This window comes from Parus major, chromosome 4A, assembly GCF_001522545.3.
Source record: "Parus major isolate Abel chromosome 4A, Parus_major1.1, whole genome shotgun sequence".
Lineage (NCBI taxonomy): Eukaryota > Metazoa > Chordata > Aves > Passeriformes > Paridae > Parus > Parus major.
Window position 1 is genome coordinate 19,231,778 of NC_031772.1, and position 15,769 is coordinate 19,247,546.

General features: G+C 35.3%; 2 protein-coding genes across 10 annotated transcripts in view; one reads left to right on the plus strand and one right to left on the minus strand.

The window, feature by feature from the left end:
- Positions 1–12,824, plus strand: part of RPGRIP1L (RPGRIP1 like) — a 42,239-nt gene extending 29,415 nt beyond the window's left edge. For 5 of the 8 annotated variants that reach the window (XM_015626125.2, XM_015626130.2, XM_015626129.2 and 2 more), the window contains exons 18-23: positions 301–469; positions 1,547–1,668; positions 4,433–4,616; positions 6,079–6,163; positions 7,940–8,073; positions 10,808–12,824. In XM_015626125.2, coding sequence (XP_015481611.1) covers positions 301–469; positions 1,547–1,668; positions 4,433–4,616; positions 6,079–6,163; positions 7,940–8,073; positions 10,808–10,911 — 798 coding nt within the window. In that variant the 3' untranslated portion in view covers positions 10,912–12,824. Of the gene's footprint in view, positions 1–300; positions 470–1,546; positions 1,669–2,113; positions 2,203–4,432; positions 4,617–6,031; positions 6,164–7,939; positions 8,074–10,807 lie in introns of those variants that run through there. The other 3 variants (XR_004497222.1, XM_015626131.2, XM_033514014.1) reach the window with 3 other exon arrangements.
- A 735-nt stretch (positions 12,825–13,559) lies between these two features.
- The window catches only part of RBM11 (RNA binding motif protein 11), a 4,443-nt gene continuing 2,233 nt past the window's right edge, over positions 13,560–15,769 (minus strand). For both annotated transcript variants that reach the window (XM_015626144.3, XM_033514017.1), the window contains 2 exons: positions 15,506–15,599; positions 13,560–13,746 (listed from right to left, as the gene is read on the minus strand). In XM_015626144.3, coding sequence (XP_015481630.1) covers positions 13,687–13,746; positions 15,506–15,599 — 154 coding nt within the window. In that variant the 3' untranslated portion in view covers positions 13,560–13,686. The remainder of the gene's footprint in view (positions 13,747–15,505; positions 15,600–15,769) is intronic.

Below are 15,769 nucleotides of genomic sequence, written 5' to 3' on the forward strand. Positions count from 1 at the left end.
AGAAAAAGATGAAATATAAATTAATCTGGAAATCAAACAGGCTGTATATATGTTGACAGGTACAAAATTATTAAAATAGTTATGTTTTCACAAATACAGTTAGATAAATGTCCTTCTGCTGTATATGAATTACACGTTACAGCAGTTGACATTGTTTCCTGCACTGCATAAGCAATAATAAGCAATTGTTAAAAGGCTCTGGATAATGAATGTAGGCCGTAACTCTTCAAGTTTTGAACTTTAGTAACTTCTGCTATTCAAGGAGTTCTATAAAGACTGAAAGTTTATCTTTTTCTGTAGCATGTGGTACAGGAGGCTAAACAGGTGTCAAGTGACAAAGCAAAGGAGATGGCAGAAGAAATTCAGCAGGAAAAAGAACTCTCTCATCTGTCAGAGGAGCAGTTGGCTGACCAAACATTGATTACTTCTAGAGATGAAACAGAAATAATTGAAGAATTGCAACCAGAAGGTAGAATTCATATTAATAAGTAGCTGTATTTTCTGAAAAAATCTGTCTATTAGTGGAAGCTGCCTCATTATGAGAAACTTCATGACATAAATTATATTCTGGTGTACTTTGCACTTGAAGCTGAGTGGTGGGTAAGTTGTGTTTTCTTCCCAGATGGAAACCATATTGTAATTGATTGCAAAAATCTAATATATCACTTAGATTTGTACAATATTAAAGGAAACCTGGTTTCTATTTTAAATGTCTTCAGATTCTCCCTCAGAACTATGCTGTTCCAAAGACTATTTTAATGAGTATGCTTTTTTGTCTGCAGATAACAGCCAATGCTGATACTGGCATCCTTTCAGACAGTGAGAGGGCTAGTATGCCATATCACTTATGTGCCACAAAGGTGTTAGATTTACTTAAAGATTATAAAAGCCAAGTCATCCTGTTCCACCTCCGAGCTTAACTGTTTATTAGGGCAATAACCAAGTCCATGATTCCAAGTTTAAAATAAAAGCAGAAGAAGAATGCTAAACTTTTGTTTAGTTCTCTGCAGCTTTAGCATAAGAATTCATTAGAAAGATTGGAAAAACCTGTTGAATGTTGATTTTGAATACTAGTTGTCTTTATCATTTCCTTCATGGAAAAAAATGCTCTAGAATATTCCAGAAAATAATGCACCTGAATACAGAACTATTTTTTAATAAAGTAAAAAAGTGCATTCTTCTTTTATGTATGCATGGTGTTGAAGGAAGTCAGAGAAAATCCACAAATTTGGGCCATATTCTTAACTAAAGCTAACAGTTGTGCATACTTAATTTGTTATAGGACTTACTTTATTTGCCAGCTTGTGTCTGGAAAACATCACTATTTTTTTTAACAAACCAGAAAAAATACAGATTAGATGACTGTAAAGATCATTGATTCACAGTGTTAATGTTCTTCAAGGAAAAGAACATTTACCTGGCACTTACTGTTTTTATATTAGAAAAAGAAATTTATTGCTATCAGATTTCTTATTCAGTCTGAGGTGGTCTAAAATATAGCAAGTGTTACCTGCGTGTGTTTGTTTGTTTGTTTGTTTGTTTATAGATCAAGATAATCAAGATGATGCTGTTGAATCAATAAAAACTGACAGTGATGACTGTATCATTTCAAGTCCAGTATCCACAAATATTAAACAGCTGAGTCAGAGTGTACATGGCAATTATTTGGTAAGACAAAGAAAAATATTTTAAGCCTAGTGTCCACTAAGAGTAGCTTTGCTATATCTAACATCAGTTTTCAATGAAACTGTACATGTACTATACAAAATCTCTTGACTTATTCTTAAAATCAGCAATTCAGGGCTTGAAGTCATATATACAAAGTAGCACAGCACAATACAAATTTGGAAAATTTACTTTGAACAGTATTTCAATAGGATAGTTCTCAAAAAAATAGTATTTCACACTTTTAGATCTAACATTGGCTGAACAATCTTAACCATAAAACTAGTACTTAAAATTAACAGGCTTTAATGTTCTGCGATGTGATATCCTAGAGGAAGTTTTATTTTTTGCAGTGTTCTTTTCAAGGCTATGTGGTATCTTACAAAGTAACTAGCAACAAGAAACATGTATAAGAAATACTGCTTCTTTTTTTTTTTTTAATCTGTAGAAAGTACTTCTCAAAGAAACTGCATGTCTTCAGCTCAGTAGGTGTGTAGAAACGCTGTCACTTATAGGTTCTTCAGAAAGATACAGAAGGTACTTTTGAAGACTGCATTATTTATATGTAAAATGTTAAAAACAATTCACCTGTAATTTTGAGAACTAAAATGAATATTAGTAATCACTGTTAAGTCAAACATTAATACAGTTACTCTATACCTTTCTAGTCATCCTTTATTTTATTTTATCAAAATTATTTAAGAACAATTCTGAGAGGATTTTGTATGTAGATTCATTTCAGGTTCATCAGTTTCTGTGTCCTTCCATTGAACTGTTCTTCGGTAGCAATGTGCATGTTTGTGAATGGTAGATAAAAACAGTAAAAACTACACACTATTAAGGCACCATGTGATAAAAGTTGGATTTTAAAAATATGCATTACTTTACTTGAATTCTTGGGTTGATTACAGAATACAGCATGTCAAAATTTCTATTATTTTTTGTTGTTTATTAAAGATTAGAAATCATTGCCTTTTATCTTTTGAGATAATTATCCTACTGGTACTCAAATACTGTAAATAAATTTTGTAATTTTTAGACATAATTGTGCTAATTATCTTATAAATCTGAATTGTATACCAGACTGTTTGAGTCATTTAAGATCATACTGGGGATTTTTTTGTATATTACAGATTAGACAGTTCATGGTTATTTCTTAGATATATTAATTATAAGGCATATCTAACAGATTTTCCAGTATCAAGCTGTACCAGTTGCTTCTTTATTTTTGCTTCTTGTCTATGATGTATGATTGATCATAAAATACTTCATTTCATTTCATTTATAAATTTGAATATGAAAAGCATATTCAGGTCAAAGACCATCACTTTAATGACATTTGGTATCCATTTAACTTACTAGATTTTAGGAAAAAAAATTTGCTAAAGCTGTGTACCTATATTAGTAGAGACAGAACAGTGTGGAATTTTTTCTGTAAAATTTCCATTAACCTTCTGAATAGTGAAAGAGCCTTATTGAAATATTTATCCAGATTTGGATTTGCAGTTAAAGTGTCATAGGATACATAAAATAATAAAAATAAAATAATAATAAAATAATACATAATAAAAGGAAAAGTTTTTTTGAAAGGAGGGGGTAAAATTACATCATGAAATACTGAAAGGACTTGACAGCAATGGAAATTGTTCTGTATGGTGGATATTTTCACAATAGGATACATTGCTTTTCATTTTGATTAATTCTATCATCTGCTCAGCAAAATGTAATCTATCTCCATATGAAATAAGAACATTAACTTGGAGTTCTGACTGAATATAGAAAACTCATCTTTTGAATGTGATTTAGTACTTCAAGTGATTTAAGTTGAGAAATAAAAATCTTCAAAATATTTCCGTATAGAAGAAATATTTTTAATAAAGTTATGAAGGGAGAGTAATATACTGAAAACAAATAAGTAAAAAAAATTTCAACATTTCTATATCCAGTGTGTTCTGTTTGCTCTTTGAAGAATATCTTCATTGAATGCTCACCTACATATTCCAGCTTTGAAACCACATTGGCTTTTCTTTCTTCTTTCTTCCCAGAGTAACTTTGAGAAATAATTGTGACTCTTTCTTTTGAGTCCAACATGCCCACTTAAATAAAACTTATTAAAATTTATCTGTACATAAATATTCCAGACTGCAGAACAGTATGAAACAATTTCATATAAAGAACAGAAAAATGTCATTTCAGTTAAAGATAGTAAGAAAAGGCTCTGGTGAAGAACAACTGGGATATTACTTTTATTATCACTAGGGAAGTTCACTATATGAAGTTGAATTCTTTACAAATACATACTTTTTTTACATGCCTAAGAATTTTGTGATTTGATGGGTTTTTATTGAACTGTTTGTAGTATAGTCTGCCGTAGGTACTAACAACTCTTTATTTGGAAAACTTCAGTACCTTGTATTACTGGCAGTATTTCAAGCAGTTACAGGACCACTTTACTGTGTAGTTAAAAATTATGACAGCTTAATTTTGTGATTCAGATAGTATTTTTACATAAAGATAACCAGCAGACTATAACTATGACTACTGCAAAAATATTTTAAACATTGAATGGCAATCAGTATCTCTTGCAACAACAGTCTTAGCTACAAACCCTGGAGCTTTAGATTCTCATTCTGTATATGTTAATCAATCAGTATTAATCGTATAAAAAAGCCAATGATTTACGTATATATATGTATGTTTGTTTTATGTTAACACTTATAGAAACAAAAAATAATTTGTGCTATGTTTATAATTTCTTTTTAAATAGGAAGTTGAAAAAATCTGGATTAAAATTACATCACTCTGTCTTACTGAGTCACGAATTACAGCAGATGAAACAATACAGCAGCTGTTTGTAGAATGCAGATTAAACAATTTCCTTGCAGAGGAGACCCCACTGTCTCTTCCAAAACCAACAGGTGGTCAGAGGATTCACTATAACTATAGCACTGGTAAGTCTGATGTATTCCTGACCAGGCTTGGTTATTCTCTTAAATTCTGTCTTGTGAAAATACCTGCAATAAATCCTACTTCCTATATATTATAGCTGCATTTCTCCATGTTCCAACTCTATGTGCCTATTTTCCAGATATTTTGGGAAATACTAAAAGTGGTTTTAAAGAAATAAGTATGCAATTATGAAGCATAAAATGAAATGCTAAAGGAGGTTGGTATATAAAATGGTAACATCACAACAGATTTAAATATGTTGGTAGTGTATAAATTTCAAAATTAGACTATACATAACTAAAATATATATATTCTTTTTATAAGAGCGTGATGATAATTTTTCTATTGGTACACGATGATGCAGCAAAATAAAAACATTCTAACCTGTACATCTAAAACACAATTGAAAAGAGAGAATATGTAATTAGACTTTGTCACTACTTGCAAATACTTACTGTTCCTTTAATGATAACTTTTTTAATAGGGGAACAGATTCATCCATGTTTCATGCTAATACATTGCCAATTAGTATTTTATATTTACAGTAATGGCATACATAGAACAATTGTAATAATTTATTATGCTCTTGTTAATTATTTTCCCAGCTATTTCATCATATTTCAATTATTCATTAACTTTTTTCTTCCTGGTAAAATTTTATTTCATTTAAGATTCAGCCTGAGTGCTTCAGTCTTGGACTTTTAGCTGAGAGTATTCTGAAGTAGGTGAATCGGTTTGCTGTTTCTGACAAGCCCTTAATACAGACATTCAAATTAAGCATTCTTTTAAAAATAATTACATAAAAGTGGTTTTGCAGAAATGATGTCTCAGTGAGATCTTTAAAATTGCTACCATCTACAAACCTGATTTTAGAATGCAATTTGCCAAAGAATTCACTCATTTAGATCCTTCTCTTACTCAAACTATAGGATCGTTCCGTGTGTAGCTGAAGACTGAAGGGAATTGGAAATGTCACATTAACCACTATGCTGGTATGGGCTATGCTGGCATTGCCCACTTGAGAGGAAATACAGATGGCAGATTTTCTCTGATCCATTGGTCTGAAGATTTCTCGTATTGAAATACTGTGGCAGGAAATGAGGACTAAATTACTGAGGCTGTCAAAAAGGATAAGCACTTTGCCATACATTCTCACTATCTCTAGCTTCCTTAGTGGAAGAAAATACAGTAAATCACTTCTAATACAAAGCAGTAAAGACTCCTGGCTTTTAAAATCATAGCTGCTATTGCCATTAATAGAAAGCAGCAGCTCTCTGACGTGCTTAGATGCTGCTTACATCTTTTTTGACAGTATTCATTAGATCACATGATTCTAAAGTTGTTTCTCCGTAGAAAAGAAGAGGAAATAAACGCTTATTTTTCTTTGTTCTTTTCTTCGTGTTCTTTCTTCTAATAGGTGAAAACCAAATTATAGCCAGTTCTATTAATTTATTTGCTTTGCAGTGATAAATGTTGATAAGGAAGATAATCGTGCAGAAAGAGAGTATCTCAAGTCAATTCTTCTAAAGCCAGATCTACCTGCTGACAGGTACAGATTAATGCTGAAAACCACTGTTATAGGTCTTTGTAAATGCTCGTGGTTTGCCTTTCTGTTTGTCTTTACTGACAAGGTAACCCTAAGTAGATAAATACATAACTAACAGGAAAAGAAAGATATGTTTCGGCTAGGAATGATGCATGCATTCTGATGTGGCTGCTGGTCTTCTCTGAATAGGTGCATATGGAATGGAATATTGCATACTCATCTAATGTTTATTTAAATCTGTAGTTTAGTTTTTCAGGGAAATTATTTCATTGGTGTTTTTTTTTTAACCTTGTTTTGTTCCTTGGCCCCATAATTTAAAAAAAAAAGAAAAAAAGGTGTATATATATATATATATAATATATATATATATATATATATATATATGGATGTAGCAGGCATCTATTATATGAATACATGTGAGAAAGAGTATCAATTAAACTTGTCCCATTTCATAGTAATAAATTTGTTCTTTTTTTTTTCACTGAGATGCCATGTGCATTACTTGGAGAGAATGAATTACATACTTTCATTCTGTTTCTTTTTGAATGTAAATCTTCATTAAAATGGAACAGCTATTAATTTAAAGATCCATTTAATTTGCAGAAGATTAGGATACCTGCTGATTGCATTTGAAGTGTCAGAGTCATATGTAAATCTTACTCACAAATCACTGATTCACTCTGAGTGACAGTGATCTCTCTTCATTCCATATCCCTTATTTTGCCATCTATATTAGAAAAGTTGCTAAACATACGCTACTAAAGCATGTTTTACTAAGATTTAACAATAACGAGGATAAAATACTCCTTTTATTTTTTCCTGACAGATAATCTAGTTGCTAAAGAAATTTCCCTGTCCAGCAATCCAGGACCGCTGTGGCAGTCACACTTCACCACCTGATCTGGGACTGAGGTCCCTTTGCAGCTACACCCCCCATGCTGTCCCAGTCAAGACCAGTTGCCCTCACCAAATCCAGCCCAGGTTTCCAATCACTTAGTCTTAGAGGTCCCAATCCTTAAAATAATTTAATTTTTGGTGCAGTAATTAAATAAGACAATAACAGTTCAAACTGGAGCCTCAGATGAGGGACCCTGAACAAAGGAACCCCTTGGGCTTTTGTACCCTCACAGGATAGTCTGGGGGTCATCAGCTCCTGCCTTGTCCCCGAGTGAACCCAGTCTGACTGGGCCCTTTGTTACACTGAGGGATGTTCTCAGCCTTGGGCTGGGCTTCTCCAGTGCTCAACCTGCAGCTGCTCCTGAGCCACCTGCACTGGATGGGCTCCTCAGCGCGGTGCAACAACAGCTGGTCTGTGTGCTGCAATTTCCCCTATGAATACTTAGATAATTACATTAAATATTTTATGAACCTAAGGCAAAAATGAAGTAAAATAACAGCAGTGAGCTTTTTTTCAGAACAGAAGCATTAATCTCTTACATGTGTCATCATGTCACTACTGTCCCCTGTGTTACTAAGTAGGTTGTTTCCTACAGTTATCAGAATGTCTGGTTTGTGCTGAAATTTCAGTTCAGTATTGAATAAATAGGAAGACAGAAGTTCATCAGTAGTCCAGTCTTCCATTTTATCATTGCAAGGAGACCACCAAGAAACAAAATTTATGGAAAGATTCTGCCCATACACCAAATGTTTCCACCTCTATGCATTTTAAACTTGTAAAATAGTGTGTTTTTTCTTTTTTTTATCATTTGTAACTTGATTTTTGACCATTTCTGAAAACAAAATACCTTTTTCTGTGTGTGTGTGTGTGTGTGTGTTTAGCCTAAAATTTACAGTGGTCAGTGACCCCCCAGAAGATGAACAGGATCTTGAATGTGAGGATATTGGGATTGCTTATGTCAGTTTAAAAGAGATATTTCAGAAGCAAAGAGATATCATTGAGCAAGATATTGATGGTAAGTTTTAAAGATCACTTTCTTCTACGCTTCTGTAGCCTAAAATTCATTAAATCTCTGCTTTGCAGGCGTTACTGTGCAAGTAATTGTTTGACATTTTTTCAATAAGAAATTCTTTAATACTAACTAATACCTTCCACATTTGTTTGCAGAAGTCTGCAAAAACTATCTATTAGTGTTATTCCTTTAAGTCTGTTTTTTAAAAAACCCAAACCAAACAGCATTCTGACCTCATAGAAATCAGTTCATAAAACTTAAGAACTTTCAAGCCATGTCCACTGCTATAATGCTCTCTTTTCTACAACACACTTCATGGTGGTAGGACAATAAATATGTATTTTGTATAAAAATTTGTTTTGTATTAATTTTTTTCAGCAATTTTGTATTACTAACATCTGCATTTTATTTGAAATTACGTTATGACCCCGAGCACCTCAAGTCTGTTTCCTCCATATGAAACATGTATGAGACAATAGGAAATACTGGTGGTTTTGATTAGGAATCAGTTTTAGTGAGCACCCTTCTGTAACAGACTGTGACCAAAATGATTGTGACTCATTACAGCAAGGTGATGTGAGTAGGAAGTGTGGAATTTTCCATTTCCTGGGGTCATAGGATGCATTTTTATAACACTGATAAGAAGACTCAAGAAGGCTTTTTGGTCCTTTTGTTGACTATGAGGATAATATTCTCATTGCTCAATTTCCTGTTCCCCGTGGCAGCAGGAACGTGGTTGCCAATGGTGCACTTTTCCCTTTCCTTTTCCTCTCAATCCTCTTTCCCCCTTGGGGTGAAGCTTAGTGAAGAAGCTGAAAGCACCTCTGTTATAAAAGAGTCACTCTTCTTTCCCAGTAAGTGAACTAGTTTAATGGTTGGATGAAGAGCACTCATGTTCACAAGGTGCCTTTTGCAATAGCAAGAGTTCTAGTGAGCCCCAGCAGAATGCCAGGCAGATGTAGCTTTATTACTTCTACTGCTGTGTCTAATTCCTGTACCTTGAGCAATGGGGAGCTGAGTAATGAGGGAAAGAAATAGGCTTTCTTATCCATTCCCATTATCATGCATGATTTGCATCCATGTTGTTGCTAAAATACTCAGTTACAGGAATGCGATAAGGAAAATTCAAAGAATCAAATCTCTATACTCTGGAAAAATAATATACAGATTTAGTGTGTTTCCTGCTGTGGCTCAGTAACTTAAGCTTTTCTCCACCAATAACTTTTCTCCAAGTACGAAAGCTCCTCCAAAAACGTGTTTTATAATCTCTCTATGGAAAATTGATTTTTGTTCTGGAATTTATGACCATACCTCCCAATGTCATAATTCCCATTTGCTAAGATTGATTAATTATGTAAGCATAATTTTTGAGTCACTTTCCACAAAACTCTTAATATTCCTTATCATCATCTGAGAGAATTATTAGGACCAGAATGACTGGGTTTTATTACTAGTTATTGTAAACCAATCATTACCATGTAATGACAACTACTTCAATATTGTAGTAAGTCGGTAATTCAGTGTTGTAGTATTGTATTGTAATAATCATCAAACATTTAAACTAATTTTTACTTTATGTTAATTATATCTATGAAAATTATAATAAGGGCTAGAAATACTTTTAGTCTTTTTCCCTTTTGCACTTCTTCCCTTTCCTGCATATGCTGTACAGTTTTTTGGGGATTTTTATTGCATCCATAACACAGAAATTTGCATATTTCTGAAAATTAAGATGTTTCAGAGAATTTAAATTAATTTTATGTTAAAATATGTCAGATCATGGCAAAAGAATATATCTGTATATTTTCATGGATTAAATAATTGTAGAAGAATCAGTTTTTCAGATCTGGACACAGATGTCCAACAATAAAAATTTAAATTTAAACAATAAACAGAATTCCTAGGTAGTGTTGTACACGTTCTCTGAGTTGGATATTGGTTTAAGGAAAAATAATAAACCTAGACACAGGGAAATTCATAGGACACTAGCGCATGAAGATAAAGTCACTCAAGTTAGATACCAAACTTCCTTTATTTTTTTTGATGATTGCAACCATATATCTTTTTCATATTTTGTTCTTTCACTGCTGATTGTGTCAAAGTGTTTTATGTGAAATTTGAAGCAATTAAATCAAATTAAGCAAGAAGATGGATGAAAAATACTATAGTCAAAACATCTAACAGTGTATCTCAGAGATAAAAGAACAGTATAAAAAGTGAGAAAATAGAATTAATGTTATCTTCGGATATAATTGACTACAGTTATCCTGCTCATCTTTTAAGTAAAAAGGATACAATCCCCTGAAGTCTGCTCTTGAAGTTGACAGTTTGCTGAGTGATTTATCAAGCCTGATTCGCACCCATCCATCATACACAATGTAGAAAATGCATTAATTGGTGTATTTTTACTTAAAACTATTCCTTTGTATGTAGATATGTCTTTAATAGAATTTGAAACATTTTTATTTACATATTGTGAAAAAAATATTTTAAATAGACAATTATTATATCAATAGTTTCCTTTTTAAGTTAATTTCAATACTGATACTTTTATTGATGTATATCCTAGTTCTAAGAGTGGTAATTTCCAGTACCCTGAGGACCTGAACTGCAAGTTTATTTAGTTAGTTAGTTAGTTATTTTAGCATATGTTAGTTGCTCTTTAATCTGTCCAAACACTAAGGAAAATTATCAAAAGTTAAATAGATAATGCTGTTTTCTGATGTTTCCTTTCTAGTTTTTGATTCACAAGATGCCAGTGCGGTAATTGGAAAGCTCACAGTGACAGTGGAAGCCCTCAATGCACTGCGTTCCATCAATGAGGAATGCAAAAATTATTAGGAGGCAGGAAAGGAACGTTTGCCTATGGAAGTTCTTGCTCCCAATGTAAAGATTCACTTGATGGTTCCTTAAAAATGAGATCTTTGTCATTATTAGGGTTAATGTATTTAATGTAAAATGTACATGAAAAAGATGCTTGATGTCCAGGTATTAAGTTTTGTACACTTTTCAGTCTGTTTCCTTATTTTTAAGGTCCTTGCCAAATCATACTTCAGGCTCTCGACACTTGATAGTATCGCAGGTTAACTTAGTTCCAAAAAAGTTTGATTTCAAATGCAAGCTTGCTTGTAAGTTTTCAGATACCAGTTGAGGGTATTTTGTCTAAGGAGGTAAGTGGTGGTGAGCTTTCAAACAGAAATGCTTGTAAATTCTTATTAAGAGTAGTTCTATCACAGTACTCTGTCAGAATACAATAATTTGTGTTAGAAGTGACCTCAGGTAGTTTTTAGTCCAGTTACAGCAGGATTAGGTATTATGTTAGGCCATGTTGCTCAGGGCTGTATCCAGACTGGGCTGAAAATCTTGAAGGACAGGGACTGCTTAGCTAGTCTGCACAACCTGTTCCACTGCCTGACTGTTCACATAGTGAAAAAAGGAGATGCATTTCTGATGGGGTTCTGCTGGAGCCCAGGCTAGCTCAGAGAAACACACCAGCAGCTGCACCAGGTATGGGGAACTACCTTGACTTTATTGGTGCTGACCGAAGGCAGAACCTTTGAGCCTTGTGCTCAACAGGCAGGATTGTCAGCCACACTCAAGGAGCGGGTAGAGGAGGAGGAAGAGGAGGAGTCTCTCGGTGTGAGGTCCCAGCAGAGAAAGGTTTACTGCTGAAGGGAGTCAGGGACCCAAGAGCCCCGAGCACAGCTCTGCTCGGGATTTTATACAGCAGCAACGCAATGGGAGGGTACGAACAAACAGCCAATGGGGAATCCAGGAGGAAGCAGCGAAGGGAGGGCGTTACAATGCAGGAACCATCAGGGATGAGGGGGAAGAGAGGACCGGTCACGCAGGCCAGTGAGGCCTCAAGGGTTAGGGGATTGACAGGGAAGGATCCGGAACAAAGGACAGGGTTTACAGTGATGGAGAAGGGGCAGGGTTGTGGTGACAGGCAGGGAAGGTTCAGGAATAAGGGGTTGGGTTTACAATGAAGGTCAGTTCAGTGGAGGATTCAACTCTTAGGGGCAAACCAACGTGGGAGGAACAGGGGGACCACAAGAATGAACCATATAACTGACAAACTTATACATAAAACCACAAATAAACGATTGGCACAACACATCTCTGCAGATTACTTCAACCCAAATTGAAGCCAAACCTAGATCTAAGCACATGGAGCAGCTTTTGCACTTAATGCACCATATAATAATTTAATTGGTTGTTGTTTTTTTTTAATTCTAGGGATGGCATGTTTGTCATTTGTTTCAGACATTTAACATTTTGCACAGAAATAAAAATAACAAAGCATTTTAGTGTTGATTTTCATGCTTTGCAGTATGCCATCTAATTGTCATCCAGTTTTGTGAAGCAGTTGACAAGAAATAGCTGTTACTGTTGTCAATGTGATTTGCTCAGGTAATGTTTCTGTACATTTCAGTGGTAAACAATTTGTTATGTTTTATTCCTGGGTTTGGAGTTTTTTTATATTAGGCTTAGATTATTTTAAGAGTAAGGATAGCTGCAGCAGTGTAAGACAGGTCTTCCACACAATTAGCAATTACTTGTTTCACATTTTTGTGGATCTGGAAAATAATCTATTTTCTACTTAGACAAACTGTCATTCTTGTTAAACGCAGAATTATTTCCATATGTATTAAAGTCACAAGAACTGAACCATTCTTGAAAAAATGTTACAAAAATACCGTCCTTCTATTGCTACCAAAAAAATCAATAAACTTTCTTTTGCTTGTTATAAACCAGTGGTTATTCTGATTACCTACTCATAAGTATAAATACCTACACAAGCTGACAGCCTTTCACTTCAGTGGTAATAAGCAACCAAACTTCACCTTAACATGAGGAAGAACTTTACATTGAGGGTGGCAGAGCACTGGAACAGCTTCCATGAGAGGTTGTGGAGTCTCCCTCTCCAGAGACATTCAAGACAAAAACCTAGTCATGTTCCTGTCACCTCCAGGTGACCCTGCCTAGAAGGGGTGATTGGACTAGATGAGCTCCAGAGCTCCTTTCCAACCCCCAACTAACTATTCTGTGAATATATTTCAAATCAATGCCTTTTACTGAGGATACATAAAGATAAGAAATTGATGTAGCTGGACCTGTGAAATTTGCAGCTACTGAAAGGGCCATTGCAAGTACAGTGGAGCCACCCAGACTCCTTTCGGTTGTGCTGGTGTAGAAGAGGCAGAGAAGCCAGATCTTGCAGGTTCTGTGGGCTCTGGTAGGGTTTGGGGGAGAACTCATTCCCCAGGGTGCTGGTGTGCTGGGAGGGGATGGGAAGGGGGACAGCATGGAGGGTGTGGATCCAGCTGGACTCGATGACCCTCCCACCTCAGGATATTCTAAATTTCTATGCATCACATTTCAAAAATACTATGAATCTTGAACATTCCTTTAATAAAGTTCAAAGATTAAAACAAATATAATAATAAAAACTATTTATCCAGTATAAACATGTATTTTTCTTGGGGTTTTTTTTTTTTTTTTTTTAGTTTTGGCCATGCTGTCTTTGTCTCCTTTTATTATCTTCAGTTCTAGTGTCATGGTCACAACTTTGCCATTTTCTCTTTCTTTCATCCTGCTTGGTGCACTTCACGGTTACTTGGATGTGGCCAATTCAGGAGAACTCTGTGCAGTCTTAAACTGTGCAGTTTTATTCTGATTGGGAGAAAAGGATAAGGTTGAAGGTACTGCTAATAAGGAAATTGTTAACCCATTGGACTCTGTACTGTATACTGCTATATTAAAACATGGTACATTTAGAGAAATAGGAACTTGAGTTGTTAACATTGTGAAGAGGAAAATTTAAAGAATTTTGCATGTTGCAGTTAAATCTTTTAATTATCTTACACAATTAAAAGATAGACAAACTATAAAATACAGACTGTTTGAGAATAAAGCTATTTTATGACAACAACTACTGTAGTTCAGAAAAGCAGACAAATTTTTCACAGCAACGTTAGAACAGAGACATAATCTGATTAAAAGTTAAATTGCCAGCTAGTCCTCACTTAAAGTAAGCAAATATGGTGTACCTTTCCTTTCTTCATCTCTGATAAATATTTGTAACTGCAGTGCTTATTGGTACTGTAAAGAACTTGCACATCTCCAAATTCTTCAAACCTGATTTAAGCAATTTTAAAGTCAATGTGGAACAAAGCATTCCAACAAGGACCTTGAAAGATTCCCAAGTGAGCAACCTGCCTGGCAACCTGCCCAGGCAAGGTGAAGTAGACTTGTTACAGCATACTAGTGATGAGATGACTTTCTGCTGAAGCTTCAACAAACTATCATGTGAGACCACACTGCAATACCATCCTCTCTGGCAAGCAGAAAATGAGAGGAAGTTGTTTGTGTGTGCTGGTCTGCCAAGTCTGGTCTCACAGTGTACTGCCTTGCTACTGAGGAGGAGGTTCATCAGCAAGCACAGAGGGTAGGTGGACTTGAGCCTTCCAAAAGGAAGTAGAGGAGATTGGAAAGTTGGAACAAGCACCAACTCTTCTCACGGCACAGCCTGGGAAGATGGGAAGGCAGGCCCCCACCCCATAGGTGGGGAACAGATTCTCTCCATTTTTCTGCTCAGATTGCAGCCAATGAGGGTAATTGATCCAGACTGCCCCCCTTCCATAGTTCCAAGGGCTGGCCAGTCCCCAGGCAGACTGGGTGAGCAGGACTGTCCAGGCTGTCCTTGTGTTAAAGGCTGGGTTTCCTCAGTCCTACCAGTCCACAGACTCATCAGATTCAGAAGCTTCATGAAGCGTTTGGGGAATAGGTTTGATGCCCAGGTTTCCACCTGAAGAGACCCGTTTCCTTGTTTTGTGGAATTTTTCAAACAGAAGAGATTTGGGCGATAATGGTCCAGTGCACCATAGTTTTGTAGAGGGGAAGTGAAGTGTGGGTTCTTGTCATCTACTTCTGTGAAAGTAAATCATGAAGGAGAGACCTACATAGGCATGTGAAGGTTTAGGCCAGAAATCCTCAAACTGTTGTTTCTCAAATTTGGGCAGTAGTGATTGATTTTAGGTTTGGTCTTAGCACATTTCAAACATCTGCTGGGCATTTCTGAATTGAGAAGAACCAAGTGGTTTGCCCAATGGAATTAGCTGTATGTGAAGAAGCTGTTGCCTGCCTGGTTATAGTCCAATGAGGTCAGTTTGTCCCACCATTTGGAACACAGAGCAGAAGAGAGCTTGTAGACTTCAGCATTTCTAGCTTTCTTAAGCTATATACCTTTAAGATATTCTTGCAGGAAGAAAAGAGTTTGGTTTGGTTGATCATGTTATTAGAGGATGCTGAAGTGTCCTAATACTGTACTTATAGCGCATTTTGAGACCTGAAGTAAGCACTGTTTTTTTGCAGAAATGCAAAATGCATTCAGCTTCATAAAAACACTCCCAAATTTTTAACACAAACTCACCACCTCTTGAAAGCCAGGGTGATCATGAAGTAAACTGTTGTTCACTAGCAAAGGGGTAACAGGAAATAGAGAATTTCCAGAAAGTTCTTGATGCCTAAAGGAAAAACAAGCAAATGTACAACGACTAAAAGTCCACCACATACTGGTTATCAGAGTGCTGAGACTTAACTCTTGGGCTGTAATGGACTATTCAAGAGGACAATTGAGATATTAGCAGCAGGACTTATATGGGAAAAGAAAAGGAGAGGGAGAGGGAGAGGGAGA